General features: G+C 36.6%; 2 protein-coding genes across 2 annotated transcripts; one reads left to right on the forward strand and one right to left on the reverse strand.

The window, feature by feature from the left end:
- Positions 1-11,563: 11,563 nt before the first annotated feature.
- Positions 11,564-13,586, reverse strand: LOC137578864 (tropomyosin-like). Its single transcript, XM_068292467.1, has 3 exons — positions 13,368-13,586; positions 12,008-13,305; positions 11,564-11,942 (listed from the first exon to the last, which is right to left on the reverse strand). Exons 1-3 carry the CDS (start codon positions 13,443-13,445, stop codon positions 11,816-11,818), a joined length of 1,503 nt encoding a protein of 500 aa, XP_068148568.1. The 5' UTR covers positions 13,446-13,586; the 3' UTR covers positions 11,564-11,815.
- Positions 13,587-13,780: 194 nt separating this feature from the next.
- LOC137578866 (uncharacterized) lies at positions 13,781-15,878 on the forward strand. Its single transcript, XM_068292468.1, has 3 exons — positions 13,781-14,024; positions 14,130-15,519; positions 15,584-15,878. Exons 1-2 carry the CDS (start codon positions 13,950-13,952, stop codon positions 15,249-15,251), a joined length of 1,197 nt encoding a protein of 398 aa, XP_068148569.1. The 5' UTR covers positions 13,781-13,949; the 3' UTR covers positions 15,252-15,519; positions 15,584-15,878.
- Positions 15,879-20,756: the final 4,878 nt, after the last annotated feature.

Below are 20,756 nucleotides of genomic sequence, written 5' to 3' on the forward strand. Positions count from 1 at the left end.
GTAAGTGAGAAAAAAGATAGAGAGAGAGAGAGAAAGCAAGAGGGACCACTTCCGGCTGTCTTGTTAGGACCTTTTTGGCACTCCTTCGCATCTCGACTACTAATTGAGTAATTTATGCGTGTTTGTCGTTGTGCTTCCGTTATACCAACCCGCTCCTCTCCTCTCCCTCCCTCTTTCTCTTTCTCTATCTCTTAACTCCCAGCATTCTGTGGAATAAGAAAAAAAGGGCAAAGTAGCGAAGAAGCAAAGCCCAAAAGCCATTTGAGCCTGACGCGACGTTGCGTTATCTATGCGAATGTCGACGACATTTTTTGCCTTGAACCTCCAACCACTAACCACCTAACCAGCTACCCCCTTCCCATTCCCCCCTCACTTATCAACCAGTCACTCTGACTCTTGCCAGTCAGCTCGTTTTTGGTTGTAAGCGAGAGCCAGCAAATTCATAAAACGTGACAAGAAATGCAAAGGCGAGTGAGTGGGCTAAAGAACAAACAGGCTGAATGGCTGGCTGACTGGCTGCTTGTCTGGGCATGCTTGCAGGCTCTCATGTTCCTGCTACTCCTATTCCTTTTTCCTGTTGTGTTTTACCTTGATTGAAAAAGGCCAAGACATTTTCGGCTGAGATTTCCCCACTAACACGGCAGCGTCAGCGGCTTGACTAAATTAATTTGACATTTCTGGCATTTCTTGTGGCTGTGTTAGAATCCTTTCGTCCTCTCCCCTCATCGCCCCACGCCTCTGCTCATCGGTGATTTATGCTTAGCAAAACTTGAGCCAAATAATATTTCACACTCATCATCCAAATTTTTTATGCTGCCAAGCGGTTTAATCTCTCAATTCGAGTTGTGAAATTTCTGGAATCTTTAAATTTTAGTTAGAAAACATGTTGTCATTAGTACTCCAGTGCTGGAGTAAGCGAGATGGCAAGCGTTTAAGTTTTTTTTCTAATAGAAGTTGCTGTTGAGATTTGCTTACTTTCAATATTAGCATTTTTTTTTATATTCTAGATGTTGATTTTCTTCGTCTTCTTTGAACACTTGACTCGGCTAACAAACCTACTTAAAAGTAAATCCTTTCTTTTGCCTTTTCTCTCTCTCTGTGTGTGTGTGTGTGTGTGTGTAAAGGCTGGTTTCTTTTACATTTCTTAGTGAAACATTTAACATTTAAATTTAAGTTTTCTCCTACTTACTACTTTTATTTGACCCCCGTCCCTCCCAGAGTCATGACAATTAACGTATTGTCCTTTGAATATTTCGAATCGTATCAACATCAATTAAATTGTGGTAAATGTAAAATGTTTGTTGTTTTTTTTGTATGTGCTTAGTCACTAGTATTAATTAGTTAGTCCGGTTCACACATTTTGTCCTTTTTGTGCTGCTGTTGGGTTTTGTTTTGTTTTTTTTTTTTGTCAGGTTTTTTGTTGGCTAGTTAAGCCTTGGGATTCAGGAGTTCAACCAGAATTTGTTGAAGCGTGGAGCGGCTTTATGCTTTGTTATGCATTCAAGTGATTTTTTTTTATTGTTACTGTTGTTGTTGTTGTTGTTGTTGCTATTGCTACTATTGCTGTCATGGCAACAAGGAACAAAAAACAAGAACAATAAAAATACACAAAAAGCATACTTAATACTTGTTGTTTTTGTTTGATGGAAAACATTACAAAAACAAAACGAAAAAGAATAAAATAAAATTGTTGCTGCTTGTTCTGCCAATTTTATTGCTCGACTGTTGCCTTTTTTCTCCTTTTCTCCTCCCTTCCCGGTTTTCCCTTTAATGCGTGGGCAGTAAAACTCTCTTCAAATTCAAATTTCGCTGAATCCTTTTTCCTTTTACTTACGTTTTTTTTCTTTTCGCTTCTTTTTCTGTATTTATATATGTACGTATATATACATCTATATATGTATTTTTTTTCTTGCTTTTTTTTAAATAAATAAAAATGAAAATCCCTTTCTCTGCTCGCTTACTCACTCGCTGAACTCCTCTGCTCCTCTTTGCCCATAAATTTGGTTGGCAGAATAAAAAGTAAAATGAAAAATGAAAATACTTTCGTTGAACATCCTGTCCGTAATGTGTACTTGTCCAGTGGAAACTTCTTCATTGTCATCGCCATTGCCATCGCCATTCCGTTGGCCGCTGGCCGTTGGCCCGTTGCAGTAAACTTGATATTCTTTTTGCCGCATCAGCTTTTTGACTCTTGTGTGGGTGTGTGCTCTAGTTTTGCCATGAACGATGTTTAAACTGACAAAAAAATAGATATATATATGTACATAATATATATAAAATCCAAATAAGAAAGTTTGCCGTGCATTTTTATTGTAAATGCAAATACGCGAGGGCTGCAAAGAAAATCGAAGCAACAAAAAATTGGTTCTTCTTTTTGCTGATCGACTGCAAAAAGTTGGCGAAATTGTTTCGTCTATTTATTTTTTCTATAACCCAAAGACAGAAAGAAACTTTTGTTGGTAAGATGAGAAAAGAATGGCAATAGTTTCTTTCGGGTTTAATGGAGAATGTAAACATGCTTCTTGGAGTTAGTAGAAGTTTTGGGGGTTTTTCTATTATCTTGCAATTCTAAAATTAAGAGATTATGGCTATTTATTTGCAACTATTTGGGGGGTAAAGTTAAGCAAGTGAATAAGTTAGTGATCCACTGACTGGATAAATGAATAGCTATTGCAATGAACAAGTGAATAAGCGAGTAAACTATTTAGTGGATGAAGTGAATAAGGTGAGCAAGAGTACTAGAGACTGAGCAAATGACTGATCTAGTGACTGAAGTTGTGAGTAATCTGAACAACTGAGTAAATGAATGGACAAGTGAATAAATAAGTAAAGTAGTAACTAATCTAGTGACTATGATTTAAACCAAAAGAAGTGCATAATGAACATATTGACTCAACTATTCAATTAAGTTATACTTTTTTTTATCACACATTGAAATGGCATCAAGCACACTTTCAAATTGTTTAGTTAGAAAAAAGTTTGACAACATAATTTGCATAATTTTCCAGTAAAAACTTTTGTTAATCTGCTTGCATTCCGATAATGAAAGGGCAAAACTTTTCAATAGCCTCTCGTAGTACGTTTGGCTTTTCTTGTGTTTTTTTTTTATTGTTTTAACTGTTGGTCATTTGCATTGTTCTATCTCGTTTGCTGTTTTCTTTCATTTTGTTGTTGTTGTTGTTTTTTTTTTCTTGTTGTTTATCTCGTTATTTAACTTTAGATTTTATTCTGTCTTGTTTTATATTTCATTTTTATTGTTTTTCATTCATGTCTTTTTGGTATGCTAATGACACTTTTTATACGCGAACGCGATTTATTTGATGTGGTCTGCTGTCTCCTTCTCTCTCTCTCTCTGCTTAAGTGGGCGAGGTCCTGGTCGCTTTTAATATGCGTTACTTTTGCTGGTACTTAGGGATAAAATTGTTGTACACAGCTTATAGGCCTCAGGCGGCAAATGACCAACAAGTAAGTCAAGGCACAAAAAAAAAAACCAACAAAAAAGGAGAATGAAAGAGATATGTCCCTGTTATGTTATTCATTACATTGAGTTACGTTTGTTTTGTTTCTCTGTTGGCTCGGTCAGATGGATGGTTGGCCGGTTGGTCGTTTGGTCAGTTGTTTGGTTGGTTAGTTCTGTAATTCCCTTCGTTGCCTTGACTCTCAAATAGCGTTCATGAGTTGATTTTTCTTCAGGTTGTGAGTGTTGGCAAGTTTAATGCCATTTGGCTAATGAGTTGGTTTTGTCCTACAAGCACAGGCAAATACCTAAAACTGTCAGTGCCTGCGTGTCTTTTGGGGCTTTCAATTCAATTTACAAGAAAAGAAAAAGCCATAACTAAGCAAAATCAGTCTAACTTAGATCAACTAAGAATAGATTGAACTAAAAAATGTTTTACAGAAAAGAAATTCAATATTTTCCACATATCAAAGTTGAATGATTTATTATTTCCTTAAGTTCCAAATGATTTTCCTTCAATTCATATGCTCCAGTGGTGTCCTGTTAGCTGGTGATGTCCTTCACGATCACTGCAAAGACTAGGCTTAGTTGATCAGTTGAGACTAAAAGAAATATACATTTTGTCTAATAAAAGACTATTGATAAAAGCTGAGACTAAAGAGCATACAAACGCCTGCTCAAAGGCTTTGCAGATTTGTTTCCCTGAGAAAAAAAAATTTGTTTTTTATTTTCTGGTTATTGTATCAAAGGAAATTCTCCATATCATGCATCAAATTGCAATCAATCATACAAAATGCAAAATATACACACACACACATTGAAATTTAAGGTGAGTTAGGTTGAGAGTATAGAAAAAAGAAATCAAGTGAAGAATAGATGGATGGTTGTGGATGGTAGGAAGGGAGGGAAGCGAGGGAAGTGCTCTTAACTTACTTTGGTCATTTGCTTTCAACAAGCAGCGGCAGTTGACAGTCACCCGAATCGATGGGTAAATAATGAACAAGAGGTAAGTAAGAGAATTGAATGAATCAGAATATACGAATACAATTGTACTCCTTATGAACTTATTCTAGGTTTCGAAACCTAAATTACCGCAAGATAGTTAGTTCCTTTGTGGATAATGCAAAGATAGAAAGATCAACGAAGTGTTTTTTACAATTTGAATATTTCTATTATTACATTTGAGTTTGAGAAATAAGTTAAAAGCGAATCGATTAATAATTTGAAATATGAAGCGGCTAGATTCATATTTCTTTGTTTGCTTTATTCGAATACTTTCCAAGGATTTTTGGAAGCATAAATAATGTTGAAGAGTGAGAAAACTGGTGAGGGGTGGAGAGGAGAAGCTGGGGCATACATACACACCTTGACATTGGCAGGCAAAGGAAATGAATTTCGATTCGTTTGCTCATTGTTTGATTTTCGTTTTCGTTTCTTTTTTATTTTTTATTTCTTTTTGCATTGTGTGGGCTGGCCCATTCAAGTTTACGTTTTCTCTTATTCTTTTTTTTTTCTTTTATTGTTCATTTTCAATTTTTGGCAATTTCTGATGTTGCTGGGCTGACTGGACTCATATTTGGGCCATATTTCATTTCGTAATGCCGTTTAAACTTATTAAAATGTTGTCAGCACTTGCTTGCTTGGCAACAACAACAACAACAACAACAACAACAGCAGCAGCAGCATCGAAAGCAACAACAATAACATTGGGCACTTGCCTTGAGGCTAAAAGAGGGTAAATATTTGTTTGCAATTTGAATTTTCTTTAAGCGACTTGTCAAGACCCAAAAGAACCAAAAACGACCCAAAACGCTTTCCCCCCGCCGGCCCATCCCTCATTCCCACTTTGCCAGGGCTCCGTCTCATTTGCATAGCTTACCAAAAAATGTTTGGAGAAAGACACGAGAACCACGCCCCCAGATTTCAATTTTAAGCCATAAATCCACAACACATGCCGAGAGAGGACGAGTGTATATACATATATAAGAGAAAAAAGAATACTCAAACAACAAACATAGAAACTACTTTTACAACTTGACAAGAGACACAGAAGATGGAAATAGAAGTATAAGAAGAGAGAGATAGACAGCAGAAGAGAGAGAGAGGGACAAGCAATTTGCATAAGCAGAACATCTCTTTAATCTGGTTTCCGATGGATGGATGCTAAGATGGTCTGTGTGTAGGTGTTTGCCCAGCTAATTTTCAATGGCCCCGAAAATGGCTCTAATGAAGTCAAGAATGTTGGTCAACAACATTTCTCGGCCCCACCTTCTTCGGTCCGGGATAGAATTTGTGCAGCTAAATTAAGAAATTGCTGACGTCTTCGATCGGGCCACCTGCTCCTCACCCAGCAGCTCACTGGAAATGAATTATTTGTGATTTTCTGAAGAGTATTTACAGATCTTTGCCCAGTATCAACCTTTAACTCTTCTGCTGCGTTATTCCTTTCGTGGTCCAATCAAATTGAAATTTATCTCTTGACCTTATTTAGCTTTTTATTTATGCCATGTGAGAGGGACGACAGCAAGAGAAAATGGTGAGCATACGAGTATTTAATGCAGCCTGACAGCTTTACAGCACTCACACGTGTGGCCACATTTATAGCCACACACACACACAAAAGCAACAAAGGCAGAAGACAAAGGCCACCCGGCCAGGATTCAGTACATTGTTGTTGTTGTTGTTGTTGGCGTTGGTGGTGTTTGCTAGCTATACGCTCTGGAAACTGAAGCATGCTGGGTGGCCATTTTTTCAATCTCAACTAATTTATGTCAATTTGGCTATTTATTATATGTATGTATGTACATACATTGGCCTGAAACTCCATTAGCCAAGCCTCCGCAAGCGGGCGGTGTCAGAACCAGGGGCGGGGCCCCATGCTGGCGAGGTAATTACAATTTGTTATCGCTTTAATTTAATATTGACGCATACGGCTAGCTGCTGGAGGAGTTGTTCGCGCGCTCTTCTGACCAAAATCAGAACCGAAACCAATTTAATTTGTTTTTGCCCTTCGCACAAAGAGGGGTTTATTATACATATATGTATGTATGTATGTTACTAGGGGGACATTATTTTTATGACTTGCTTATTTTCGACTAATTTCTATTGTTTATCAAACTACGCAACAAGTTTCAACTTCGATATAAAGAAAATATATTGAAAATATATACGAATTTATCAACTTCAACTTCATTTCACTTTGAGGTAAAAATTTGTTATAAAAGAAGCAAATCTTTATTGCATACTTATTTGGGTCATATCTGGTTTCCGCTTTTTCATTGCTGCAATTTAAATGTTTTATAAGATACAAAACAACTAACAAACAAACTGCAAACAAACCATAATCCACAAATGCATTAACTTGGCTCTCTCACCTGCTGACCTTTTCAGGTTTATAAAGCAATCAGTTAAACAAAATTTTATGAGCTTTATCTCCGACTCTGACACAGACTTGCCAGGCGTAAAATAAATAAATAAAGTTATATAAACTTGTATTCATATATACATGCATATATCTGTTGGCCTTTTGCTGTTTATTATTGCGGTAAGCCAAGTTAAGCATCAAGTCAAGTCAAAAGTTGTATGTATTTACACTTAAGATTTTTCTCTCCCAAATGTATTGTGTATTTCTAATGCGCTTTTCAGTTTACAAATCAATTAAGTGGGCACGTGTGCTGAATGGGAATGCCAAAATGCATTCACATGCCTGACTAATTGTCCACCCACATGAGCCACCACTTCCCGCACACCGACCCGCCCATCCCATGTACATGTGGGCTATATCTATGTAATGTGCGGTGGCTTAATAACATTTCAATGTCTATAGCAATATTGAAAATTTGTGCTGCTTGTGTTTTCCTCTTCAGACTCGTGTTCGACTGGCAATTAAGTGCAAGCTGCCATTTTGCTTTGGCATTTGACATACGACAACACACTTCTGCACACACACACACACACAAACACATAGATATGTATACGTATGTATATCGCAAAGACCGTGGCATAGCCAGCAGCTTGGCAATATTAGCGGTGATATGACAAACACCGTTGACTAAACCATCGCTATGTCTGTGTGTGCATATGTATGTACATAGATTGCACCGTATGTGCAATATCCAACAACGACAACAACAAAAACAACTAATATTCTACACTGAAATAGCAAGCAAAAGAGCATAGCATTCCAGTAAGACTTGTACACTGCAAGAAAATCAAATTGACCACGGTCAAAGAGTCGGTAATCAGCCTTTAATCCTGATCATTAGCTTCTAGAATTATATGGGATCTTAGTCATTAGTTTCTAGAATTAAATTGACGAGATTGTAGAGCAGACATGATAAGATACCTGGCAAATCTTAGCTTATATATGTAAATATGTAGATGCAAAGAATATTTGCTTCAAAAAAAAAGGATAATGCAAATAGTAGTTTAAAAGAGATGCTTTTTCGAATGTCAAGAAGGTTTTTAAAGCGTCTCGGAGAAATTGAGGAGACTATACCAACTAATAATTCCAAATAACTTTTAGATTACAGAAGTTAAGGAAAATAATTACAACGATATCAATTCCTAATTGAATGCTGCAAGGCTAACTGAAGAAATTAGCTTTAAGGCCAGAGCAAAACCAATTTCGAACAGTGTTGTGGTGTGTCACTCCCTTAAGCATTATGCGCTTTTGTGGGTTTTTAAGTTTAATTACTCTGTGCGTGTATATTGCATGGTAGATGATGCTGGAGATGAAGTCAGTGGAGCTGCAGTAGCCACCTCAACCGAAGTGACAGAGCAGAGACGAGCAGTCGAGCAGTCGAGTAGTCGAGTTGACAACAAGGATGAGTGAGCTTAAGCAACGCGAAAGATGGCTTTGTGGTGGAGCAATTGCGTTGTCAATTCGGTTTCTGTGGTTTTGTAACCAGATGGCACATGAGAGAAAGCGACACTGAGATAGAGAATGTGTGTAAAAGAAAGGTGCTCAAGTGCGCTTAATTTTGTTGCAAATTAACGTAACGAAACACAGGCATAAAAATAATGTCTAATAAAAAAGAGGCAACACTGTGTGGACTTCAGCTGTCTTCTTACATTTTTTTTTCAGGATAATTTATGTAATGTCTCGTTCATTGTATTGGGTGACAAACGGAAATGGTTGATAAGTCTCCGTTCTTTTTAGCCACCATTTGTCTCCGTTCTTTTTTAGCCACCATTTCACCACTTGCAGCTGTCATAAAACTTACAAGACACATTTATGGCAAATTTCTTTCCTTCTTGCCTTTTATTTTTCAGCATTGATTGCACTTATGCAATTAATGTCAACGCTCTCTACATTAAGCTCAAAGCTCAAGTGGATGTCACCGGCAATCCATTTAGTTATATGCACATACACATGTACATAGTTGCTCTCAACTCTAAAGATGCCAGGTTTGACAGATGGTTTGGTAAGGGAAGGGAAATGGGTTACGCACCCTCGGTTGCACTTTTTATGGCCAAATCGAGAAGTTGCAAATGGTACGTGTTTGTTGCTAAGCGCCAGAGCTTTGCCATAAAATGGCGGCTGTATCCGCTTCTGTTATCCATCCGGCAACCGCTTCCTCCTTGGTCCCCCCTGCTCTACCTTCTCCACGCAATCGAAATTCAGGCAAGAGGTAACATTTGTTGCCATTAATGGCAAGGAACACACACACACACACACATTTGTATCATGTTGCTTGCAACCATTACCATCTACAATTCACTTCTTTATCCATCTCATGCATGCACATAAATTTCACAAATTTTTTTTTCACCTTTTTATTTGTCGTTTTTGAGAAACATTTATATATGTATGTGCATATATATTTTTTCAACTAGCTCTGTACATATGCACATATGTACATATGTATGTGGAGAGATAAATCACAGAATTTCACTAATGTATATAGAGGAGTTGTGCCAGTGAATAACTTGATAAAAGTGGGCTTGGCTAGCAAACACAGTCATCCATGTGAGTTTCTGTACCCCAAAAATGCATTCATTTGGAATTTGGTGTGCATATGAGTTTTATTTTTCATTTATTATTCCGTCCATGGATAAGTCATCATTATTTTGATAACCCCAAAGCCAATGAAAACGATGTAAAAGTTCCAGTACATTAGCTGCGACAAACGAACTTGTGAAAAAGTTGACAACAAAAGACATAATGGCACATCCAGTCGACTTTATTTCTGTGTCTCAATCAGAGACACTTATTACCGAGAGATTTTTAATTAAAAATTTCCTTACACTCATTATAAAGTTTCTTATATCTTTGTTTAACAAAAAGTCTCATAGAGTATTCAATGTGCACTTTGTTTGTCACGCATTGTTCATCTTCATTTTCATGATAAATTGCTGCATTTTCTGTCAACTATCAAACAAATAAAACTATTAAGCATATATATTTTTAATTAAAAATTGTCACAGGAGGTTATATAAACAAATGGTAAAATATTTTTTGTCGACATTTCCATTTTTACATGGAATGCGACTTCCTCCCAGTGGTCCCATCTCATTCATCATCATCATACCATCAGTCGATGTATTTACTTGCCGGCTAAACTTTTCCTTCATTTCCATTAATAAAATTGTTGGAGTAATTAATAAATCGGTCATAGTGCCTGGGCAGCAGTTTTGGACTCGTGTTAAATGCTAATCTCTTTGATATTTATACCCTAATTCAGAGATTTCCATAAAGTTGCTATGTGACTTATTCCGTATGTCAACTTTATCTACCCTATATATGTACATATAACTTGAATAATTAATGCAATTATCATCAAATTGGAAAGCTTCTATTTTTTCCAGACCGAAAAGAGTCATTCAAAGAGTAAATGTAATTCGTGTAGCTACGATTGGCTGGAGCTACTTATTTTATTTGAATTCCAAACTGAGCGGAACAAACTTCAAACGAGGCGCAACAGGAAGCGCACTTAAGTGAGTGGCCCATGTTTTATTGTTGTTGACCCAAAAGAAGAAAGTTTTTGGGGCCAACAATGAGACCTTAATGGCATGTAGAACGCTTGTCTAACTAAGTGCGTAAAGGTCGATGGGGTCTATTGCCAACATATCCTTTACAATGTCTTTTTAAAACTCTTTTTTTCCTCCCTTGCACACACACACACACACACACACACACACATATATATATATTATTGTCCGTTGCGCGGTATCAGTTTGTCTCCACTATGATTTTGATATATCCCAACAATTTCCTTTCCCTCCCTTTTTTTTGTTCCTTTTTTGGCATTTCTTTTAGAACACAGAAATTTTTCCTTTTTTTTTTTTTTTTTTGCTTTTTCGTTGGCTTAATTAGCACAAAAAAGGCCAACCAACCAACAGATTGGGGGAAAGTAGAAAGAAAAACGTACCAAAACGACACGAAAGGAAAAATCTAAACAAATTGGTTTTAAATTTCAACAGACAGTCCTCTCGTCCTTCTCCTCCTTGTTGCAAAAGTAATTATGCGCATAAATGTTGAAGATGGAAATGCCTTAGCTTCTTTAACCATCTAAATATATATGTATAAACATATTTTCGTATATAAATTTCTGCATTGAAAAGTCAATTTTGGAAAATTGAAATATAAATTATTGAAGTGTGAGGTGCGGATGAAGCCAGTTCATTCTTTCATTAGGGCACGAGAACAGGTCACTGGTCAAAACAAAAAATCTTAGTGAATCTGCCAAAGGAAAATATGCTTACCTTAACTAACTGAATGGCAAATGCATTTATAGACGGAGATCACCAGTTGGTTTTCCATTTCTATTTCTGTGCTACTTGAATGGGAAAAGCAATTTGTGGTCGGCCAAAAATAGACATGAATTTTGGTTTCATTCATTGCCATCATGGCAAGTTGATTGCTCCAACTGTGTGTACGTAGGTACACACTTCCGTCCAGGCATCAGCCATTCAGATATAAATTTTGCGATAAGCTGGACATAAATGAAAGACTGAGATTGTGATGGTACTTAAAAAATCGAGCGAGTCAACTGTCCTATCGTCTATCTTAAAACCTTTTGAACTAACAATAAGACATTTTTGAATTAAAAATGAAACAATATATTTCTTACATTTTTTGTTTAACTTTATTGGTTAATAATAATCATTTGTTTGGTTAAAAAATACAAAAATTCGTTTATTAAAAATGGAATTTTACGCAATTCGAATTAGAAAGTTAAAAATATATATCACTTGTTTATCAATAAATCCAATTATCTCATGGACTCTAAACTTGAATGGATCTATTAAAAGTTTTGCGAGACTGTGCGATGAAAGAGTCAAAATTAGTTGATCCTTCCATGATTCTATATGTATGTACGTATGTAGATTTGATATTATTGGCAATGCTTGAAATTATTCCGAACCATAAATCTTATTATTATCAATTTTTGGCCTAAAAAACATGATGGCAATTTTATATTTTTTACCCATCCATGATAGGATATTGGCACTTTCTGGAGTAGTTCTCGCATACATATTGCTAAAATAATGATAATAAACGAAGTTATATTTATGGCAGAGTGAGAAAATGCGATTGTTACTTACCAATCCTCGGATTCATCGTCGGTGACAAGTCCCCAGCATCTAAAAAGGCGTTTGCGTAACGGTCCAAGGGTGATAAACTCAACCATCCGAAAATCGTTACCCACACAAGACCGCATGCCATCACCAGCATCACCAGTGTATTTGCCCAACTTTTTTAATTTATATTCTTCCGCTTTACTGCCCACAACGAAAATATCGTAATGAGCCCGATAATTGTTGCCATTGAAATCTGTGAGATGGACATACATTTCATGTGGATAGGCCGATGTATCGAAATTTAAATTCACAAGACTGTTGTACATCTCGGAAACGGCAGTGACACGATAGAAAAGATTCCAACCAGCATTACACTTAATTGATATGACACCAGTATTATCCCTTTGGGCTTGAATATCAGCTTCGATTACCATTCGACCGACATTCGCTTGAAGTTTCTTGATGGTCTTTTGCTGGGCAACATTTTCAGCTTTAGATATTGTTGCTCCGGTCTGTAGATCGGTTATATTTTGTTTAAGCTGCTTGATCGTATTGGTATAGCCATTAATTTTGACTTTGGCATCTTTTAGGAGCTTTTCGGTCTGCATATCGTTCTTTTCTTTGAGTTGAGCTTTGCAATTGGCAAGCATTTGCTCAGTTTCCTTTTGTTTTTCATCTTTCTGCTCAATTTGTGCTTGTAACTTTGCAATATTATTGGTTTGTTCTTTAATAATCTCCTCTTGGCTAGCCAAAAGTTGTGTTTTCTCCTCATGTTTTGCCGGCAAAGCATCATCTTTGGCTTGATCTTGCAATTTCAATTCCTGTAGAACCATTTGAGCCTCTTTACTTTTGATCACTTCACGTAATTCATTGATATGAAGATCGCGAGCGTGAATAAGTTGTCTACTTTCTAGCAAAAGATGATTCGAGTTTGGAGTTGATTTAATCATACCCTCATATTCATGTAAATGGACTTTTAGCTGGTCAATTTGATTTGCAAGACATACTGATTTCGCTTCAGATTCCTGGAATCGAATGTCATATTCTCGCACTTGCGATTTTAAATTGGCCAATTGCTTGTCTTTATTATGCAAGGAGGCCTGAAGTTCATTTAATCGTGATGATGACTCATTATTATTATTCTTACTGCCATTGTTGTAATTGTCGTTCTTACAGAATGCAATGGTCATTTTCAAGGCGGCAATAACCTCGTCTTTATCTTTAATCTTTTCGGCATACGTTGAGACATTTACTTCTAGTTTGGCAACTTTAATTTCTAACTCCTTTATGTAGTTCTCCTTCGACGATGTTGTCAATACATTCTAGTTTAATTTAATAAATTATTAATCAAAATAAGTAGAGGACGTATTTGTTTTAATCTCACCGAAGAACTTCCATTGAGGGAGGATGCCAAAGAGTTTTGCAAACTCAGGAGTTCCAGCTGAAGTATGTTATCATCCATAATTATCTATAAGTCAGATGAATTGCTTCATAGCTTATGAATACTTTTGGTTATTTTGAATATTACAATAAATTGTTTTAATCCATTAAATTAATAAAATATAAATTACTATTCGGAACAGAAAAACATATTTGAGATCAGCTGTTTGTCTCACTCGTAAGATGAAGTGTTGTAAAACGTACATTCGCATAGCATAGACAAGCACCGTCGATCTGATACAGCTATCGATCAATTCGAGTGGTGCGTGTCCCTGCTAACAAAGGCTGACTGAAGCTAAACGTGGTCCATCACTAAATATAGTCAGCTGGTATTATCATATTTCAACTACACTTCATTGTGGAGAGGGGATTTTTTTTTTTTTTTTTCGGTTGTTTTTGCGTCTTTCTTTTGCTTTATCTTTTACTTTCCGCAATAACACCAATATTTAAATTGAAACAGTGGCTTTTAAAATAGCATTTTCTCTACCATTTCCTGGGGCCATTCACCCAGATGCCATAATAAGCTATGGATAATAATTTACATCAACAATTAAGCATGCAAAGATCAACGAGCAGTTCCTCCGACTCGGATGGAAACGTGGTGAGTAAACAAAGATACATACATATGTAAATGCAATTCGGCATTTTTCTGTAAATCGAAAAAACTGGACTGGGGGTGATTAATAACTCTAATCTATATCTATAGCTATGTGAGAGTATGCGGAATTTGGATTTTCATTGCAACAATGGATGCTATAAGAAAATAAAATTGCTACTACAGAATGCATTACAGGATAAATCGACAATAAAGGAATTGGAAATTCAGTTGGCCAAACTAGAAGTGAATGTGTCAACGGCTGCCGATAAGATTAAAGATAAAGACGAGGTTATTGCCGCTCTGAAAATGTCCATTGCGTTCTGTAAGAACAATAATTACAACAATGGCAATATAAATAATAATGAGAATGAGTCATCATCCCGATTGAATGATCTACAGGCCGTTCTGCGTGACAAAGATATTCAATTGGCCCATCTGCAAGGACAATTAAAGGAAACCGAAGCCAGAACGGGACATCTATTAAATCATATACGAAATGTCGAAGCAATGAGCCGATCACCTTCGAATCCCCATGTTGCTGAAATCATTGCACGCGATCGCCATATCGCGGAATTGAAAAAGATAATCGATAGTAAAGATGCTCAAATTGTTCTACTGGACTTGGCATCAAGTAATCATACAAAAGCTGATTCGATAGCCGAACTTAAAGAGAAAACTGAGCTATTGGCCAAACAAGAGACCATTATTAAGGAACAAACAACTATTGTTGAGAATTTACAAGCGGAAATCGAAAAGAAAGATGAACAGCTCCACGAAAATGAGAAACTGCTTGCCTTATGCAAAGCCCAACTGAAGGAGAAGGACGATAGGCAGGCAGAAAAACTTCTGAAGGATGCCAAAGCTAAAATAAATAGCTATACAAATACAATCAAACAGCTTAAACAAAATAATATTAATCTACAGACGGGAGCTACGGCATCTAAAGCCGAAAATTTGGCTCTACAACAGACCATTGGGGAGTTAACAAATAAACTAAGTCAAAATGAGGCCAAAAAACTTGAACCAAAAAAGAATGTTGAATCGAAAAAGATGATAAATTTACACCACATCCAGAAGTTGAGGGTCTTGTTGCATCCGGTTGGCTACCGATTCAATCACGTCACATTCAGTATTCCTCCTCTGCCTTTATGTTGGACTTTCAGTTCCAATGCACTGGATTCAACTATGAGGATAAACAGATTTGGATGGGCCTTGAGCCTTTGCATATAATCACAAACCTTGGTCGTCATGAGTTGTACATCCATGTCGTAGATTTTGATAATACAACTTGCTATGCTCGCTACGATAATTTTGTTGTGGATAGCGGTCAGCATAGGTATAAATTAAAATCGCTCGGAAAGTACACGGGCGATGCTGGCGACGGGATGCGGCAACATGAGAATAGTGAATTCTCCATAATGCAAAGAGGCGCAAAGAAATCCAATTGTTATATCAGTTTCTGGTGGCATACCAAGCAACAAGATTTTGAAAACTCATGGTAAGTCCAGCAAAATGCACGCTCAAACAATTCAAGTAATAATTGTTATAATTTTTTATTCTAGCGATCTATGTGCCATAAAGTTTCCAGGATATCGTACATCCATTTGGTGGATGGGTGATGTACGTAAATCGGTGACTATGCTCATTAGGGCATTTAAAGCTTAAGAGAACAAGAAATCTTGTGTGTAATACACATTCCACTCTACAAATTGAATTTTTTGTTTTTTTTTTTGCTTATTGTATTTACCTATCTTTTAACCACACTTATATGGTGCACAAAAAACCAATATCAATGTATTGTAATATTATGTTAGCATTTTGCATATGTTTTAAATAAATGTTTTTTGTCGAAAATCAAACGAAATAATCTATCTGCTATTATAGGGGGAGACGCCTTTTGGGTAAACTTTGTTTTCTCCATCTCGCTTTATCTAGTTGTAATTCGCAACTTGTTTTAGTTTTCAGAAAATAAATGACATATAATGACATAATAATTATACAAATTTCATTACACATATTTGTATTTGTTTTTGCTAGCAATAATAAATATAAAGAATTCATAAAATCTCGTTAAACTGTAAAATAGTTAAATTCTGAAAGAAAATTCCAACAAAATTTCTGGGTAATGTTTAAAGTTAAATTTAATACTCATGTACCTATTGTCCGCTCAGGAGACTCGTCCTTGTCGATTAAAGATAATTGCAAACATTTGTGTACTACATTTCGAATGGACTAGCAGATAGTGTTCTTACATCTCTGTTTCTCTGACTCTCTCTCTGTCTCTCCCTCGTGAATGCAACTTGTGTGGCTGGTACATACATAATTAGGGCTATCACGAATCCCTCTACTCTTCTTGTTAGAAAAGAAAAAAAATTATTAAGGTGATGTAAGGCCAAAAAGTCACATGTGTGTGTGTGTGTGTGTGTGTATGCCGTTTAGGGACTACCAAATTAAATTTCTTCACCTGCTAGAAACGTGCTTCTATCAACCTCAAGCTGTCGCAGCAAATGAAGTTGTTGTGTTGTAGTGTCAAATGTTTGCTTCAATCGTTTGAATTGCTGTTTCTGGTTATTCAGCCATTGAGCTTGCAGGATGTTTATACACACATATGTATATACATCCTCTCGCTGTGTTCTGTTTCATTAATGTGTGTGTGTGTGTGTGTGACCAATCAGGCGTTAATTTAATTCAATATGTAATCAGCTGGCAATAACAGTTGACTTCCAATTTAATTAGAAACTATATCCCAAAGGCAAATTATAATCCCTAACCTCTTTAAAATTTCCACATATATCATAAGAATTTTTATGTTTATAATAAAGTAGCAAGTAAAATGCAAGTGCAATTGAATTTTCAATTTATTCAGTTTATGAATGAATGTACATACTTTTGTTTTTGTTTTTTTGCTATCTGTAAACGGAAGATTGGCAAGAAGGGTATATAAGAATAGATGAAATTTTATTTAATCTACATTGAAGTTATAATTAACCACAATTCTGTTTGACGTACCGGAACGAAATGGTTGCAACTAAGTCCCGTATGTGCGTACGTGTGTGTGTGTGTGGCAACTTTGTATGTATGTTAATGATGAACTTTTTTTGGCGGAGTTGTGGTAGGTTATAATGCAAGTTCGCGTAGATGTAGATATATGTATATAGTATATATTTTTTTTTGTTTTTTGGGGTATTAAAAAAGTCTATTCCCAAGAAATAGTTTTTGGTTTCATTTTTTTCATTTGTTTTTGTTATTGCCGCCGACGTTTCTGCCTGCCATCATCGTCACCATCATCCGCAACCCGCCAAACAAACCGCAAAATAAGAGGCAGCCACAAAAACCAACCGAAAAACAACAAGAACAACAACATTTTGGTGAGAGAGCAAAGAAGAGTTTGAGGGAAGAGGGGAAAAAGAAAGTGGAGCCCGTCATGGCGACAACGCCAACACATTTCGCACAAATATAAATATTTGTTTATGGCACATGCGGGCACACACACACACACACACACACCACATACACACAGACAGCGGAATAGAGACACCGACACGCTTATGAATATTGCAAAAGGAACGCGCAGACACGACACGCACTTGAAGTTCTAGAAACGGCATTTGTTAATGCTTTTCCTATACACACACACACACACACACACACACACACACACACACACACACACACACACACATCTACTAAGTAGACAGCAATCGTAAATAAATATATATTTTGATTTATTGTCTGGCGAAAAAGAGCTGCTTATAAAGCGTCGTATAATTAATATGTTTACTTGTCGTATACGTAACATTCAAGGACCTTATCACACTGTGATTTGAATAACACTGTCAACTCTCTCTGGATTTCATTGCTACCTCACTCCACTATTTATCAAAAATTTCAAGTATTGGACACTTTTCTAAAGTTAAAAGAAGATAACTGGTTAACTTTAATCGTAGCCAACGCTTGTTAATCCCAATCCCTATCAAGAGTCCATTCAATTTTAAGTTCGCCGATCATTATATATTAATAAGCCAATTTCCCTTTTTTCAATTGGTTTTTTTGCCGCACTGTCAATCATTAACAGCTGATTGACATTGTGACAGTTGGCATCAATATCATGAACTGTCATGGGTCACTTTCTGACTCAGCTGGTAAACGCTTGCTCCCCGCTGTCTCAGTTTATTTGGCTCACAGCATAATTTTCGCTGTGAAAACAAAGACCTCAGAAAGTGCAGAATATTGAGTGAGTCAATTGTTTGTGGCATAAGCGAACAATGTTCATTATTTCCTTTTAAAGTTAGAAAAAGTAAAAGAAAATTATGGTTAAGAGAGTTTCAAAAATTTTGAAAAGTTTACCAACTGATCCTTGCTGTAAAGATATATGTATTATCTCCTTTAATAAAATAGAGTATTTCAACATGAGTCTATGCAATTTCCATGTGAGTGAATGCATTTACCAGGTGATTTATAAAATTTATTCATTTTGGTTTCAAACTTTACAAAACAGTCAAAACAAATCAAGCATATCCGACATGACTTGATGTGATTGACAAACGGAAATGTCCAAAACCCAAAAAGGAAGGGAAACCTGCCTGACACAGAGCGGGTATTAGACAGAAAAGAAAAAGAACAGTACTTCCCTAAGGGAAATTCGGCAAAAAATCTCTTGTAAAAAAAGCCTCAACAGGTTTTTGGCTTTAACATTGGCTCAGACTCAGGCAAAGAAATACAAATAAAAATATAGCCTCAAGCATGACGAGATGACAACGCTGAGATACCCTGTTTCAAACAAGGGAGGGGACTATAAGGCAATCTGCTTAGAAAGCTACTTTAAATCGAGAGCTTTTGCAGTTTAAATTGTTAAGATACTTATGTAAAAACTATTTTCTTTGGCTCTCTTTTAACATACCCTTTTAGAGGCTTATACAAGTACAGGGTGTAAAATATACAAACACACATACACAGACTGGGGACTAACTGAAACCACAAAGCCCACAAATATGTCTAAGCATGTGCATGTGTGGGAGTGAGTGTGTCGATATGTTGTTTGAATGTGTATGTACAGTTTATAGGAAAGAAACGACAGTTGACAATAAGAGAGACAGAAAATCGGCTAGGAATTGGGAAGGGATTTGCTTTTGGCCTTCGCCTGATGCTTCATTGTTGCCCTCATTGTTCGTTTTTGGCCCCTCACATACAGTTCTCCATTTATTCTCACACCTCTTGCACTCTCCCCCTCCATCACTTTGGTCCTGTCGTTGCTTTTCTTTTTGCCTGGGCGCTTTTCTTTTCGACATTTGTCGCTAGCCAAAAAAAAAAAAAAATGTTTTGCACTTGATGAAGGGTTTCATTTGATTTGGTTGTTCTGCCATTTTTCTGGTTTCGCCCACACTTTGTCGCCCTTCGTCCGCCGTCTCTGCCTCCCGCTCCCACACACACACAAACACTGTCAACTTGTGTAGTCTCATTTCGCTTGGCCGGGCAAAGGCAAATGAAAAATCAACATTAAACATATGTTCGTGTTAAACAAATCGCTTAAATTTCCATATGGCAATGAGCTAGCTAGCTAGGGAAAATCTAGAGCAGTCAACAAGTAAGGAAATAGAGAGAAAGAGAGAGAGAGCGAGACAGAAACAGTGATAACAAGCTAGAAAGAGAAAGGAAGAGGGAGAGTAAGAAATGTTTGCATATTATACAAGGGATGAGATTTATTGGTCAAGTCTTTTTGCTTTGAATGCAAATTTTTGTTTAGTTGAAGTTTTATTTTATTTGATGGTGTGGAAGTGTGAGGGTATAGGGGAAGACGGGATGGACACTTTGCTGGTTAGTGCGACATCCTTGCTGCCGATTACTGAGCCAACCATTATCCCAAAGCATTCCCTCAAGGACCTGCATACATACATATATGCAAATATGTGCCAGCATGCTTTAAAATTAATTTAAACAGCATCATCCAAAGACAGTCGCAAAAAGTTGTTTGACTTTATGTTCATTTATTTACGTGTGCAGTCCATATTTTGTATGTCCTTGCAGAAAGACACATAGGTACACATAACTAAATGTGTGTGTGTGTGTGTGTGTGCTGGCCGGCGCCTTTTGCCGTCAGTTTAATGAACCGGAAGTGTTTTATGCAAGCAAGACCTGCAATTACTTATATGTACATATGCATGCTGCGTATGTGTGTGTGTGTGTGTGTGCATATATGTTGCCATGTTTGCCCTGCTTTTGGCATTTGCATAGAAACGGCCATAACGGCAAATCATCATCATCCGCCGCCCTTTTGAATATCTCCTGGGAAAGGTCCACGTCCTCCATTTTCATCCACAGTGCACTTAAGTGCTAGTGTCGCTTTGTTTCGTTGACACAGAGCCCCATTGCTGCTGCTACTGTTGTTGTCCTTGCCTTTCTGCCGTCGCAAAGGGCGTGGCAGCTGCCGCAGCCTCCAGACAAAAAAGTCATTAGTTGCAGTTAACACAAACACGCTGGACACAATCAGCGGGACCACTAAGGACAAAAAATAAAAAACCAACTTATATTCTTAAATTCTTTAAATAATATTGAGTTAAAAGACTGAGATCGCAATTATTCTATCATTTTTAATTTGCTGACAAATTTAAACTATATTCATATACATACATACATATGTATGTACATATATCGGAGTTATGCCATTAAGCATTTACATTACTTTTTCATTTTTCGAAAATACCGAAGAAAATTACGAAAAATTAAAAAATATTATAA

The sequence above is a fragment of the Drosophila tropicalis genome, unplaced genomic scaffold (genome assembly GCF_018151085.1).
Source record: "Drosophila tropicalis isolate 14030-0801.00 unplaced genomic scaffold, ASM1815108v1 contig_694, whole genome shotgun sequence".
In the NCBI taxonomy this organism is placed as follows: domain Eukaryota; kingdom Metazoa; phylum Arthropoda; class Insecta; order Diptera; family Drosophilidae; genus Drosophila; species Drosophila tropicalis.

Bases quoted from the DNA above. Each gene is read 5' to 3' on its own strand.
- LOC137578864 (XM_068292467.1), bottom strand. From the start codon at position 13,445: ATGGATGATAACATACTTCAGCTGGAACTCCTGAGTTTGCAAAACTCT. The intron at 13,306-13,367 runs GTGAGATTAAAA...AAATTAAACTAG, and splicing joins CCCTCAATGGAAGTTCTTCG to AATGTATTGACAACATCGTC. The intron at 11,943-12,007 runs GTAAGTAACAAT...TCATTATTTTAG, and splicing joins GACGATGAATCCGAGGATTG to CAATATGTATGCGAGAACTA.
- LOC137578866 (XM_068292468.1), top strand. From the start codon at position 13,950: ATGGATAATAATTTACATCAACAATTAAGCATGCAAAGATCAACGAGC. The intron at 14,025-14,129 runs GTGAGTAAACAA...CTATATCTATAG, and splicing joins CCGACTCGGATGGAAACGTG to CTATGTGAGAGTATGCGGAA.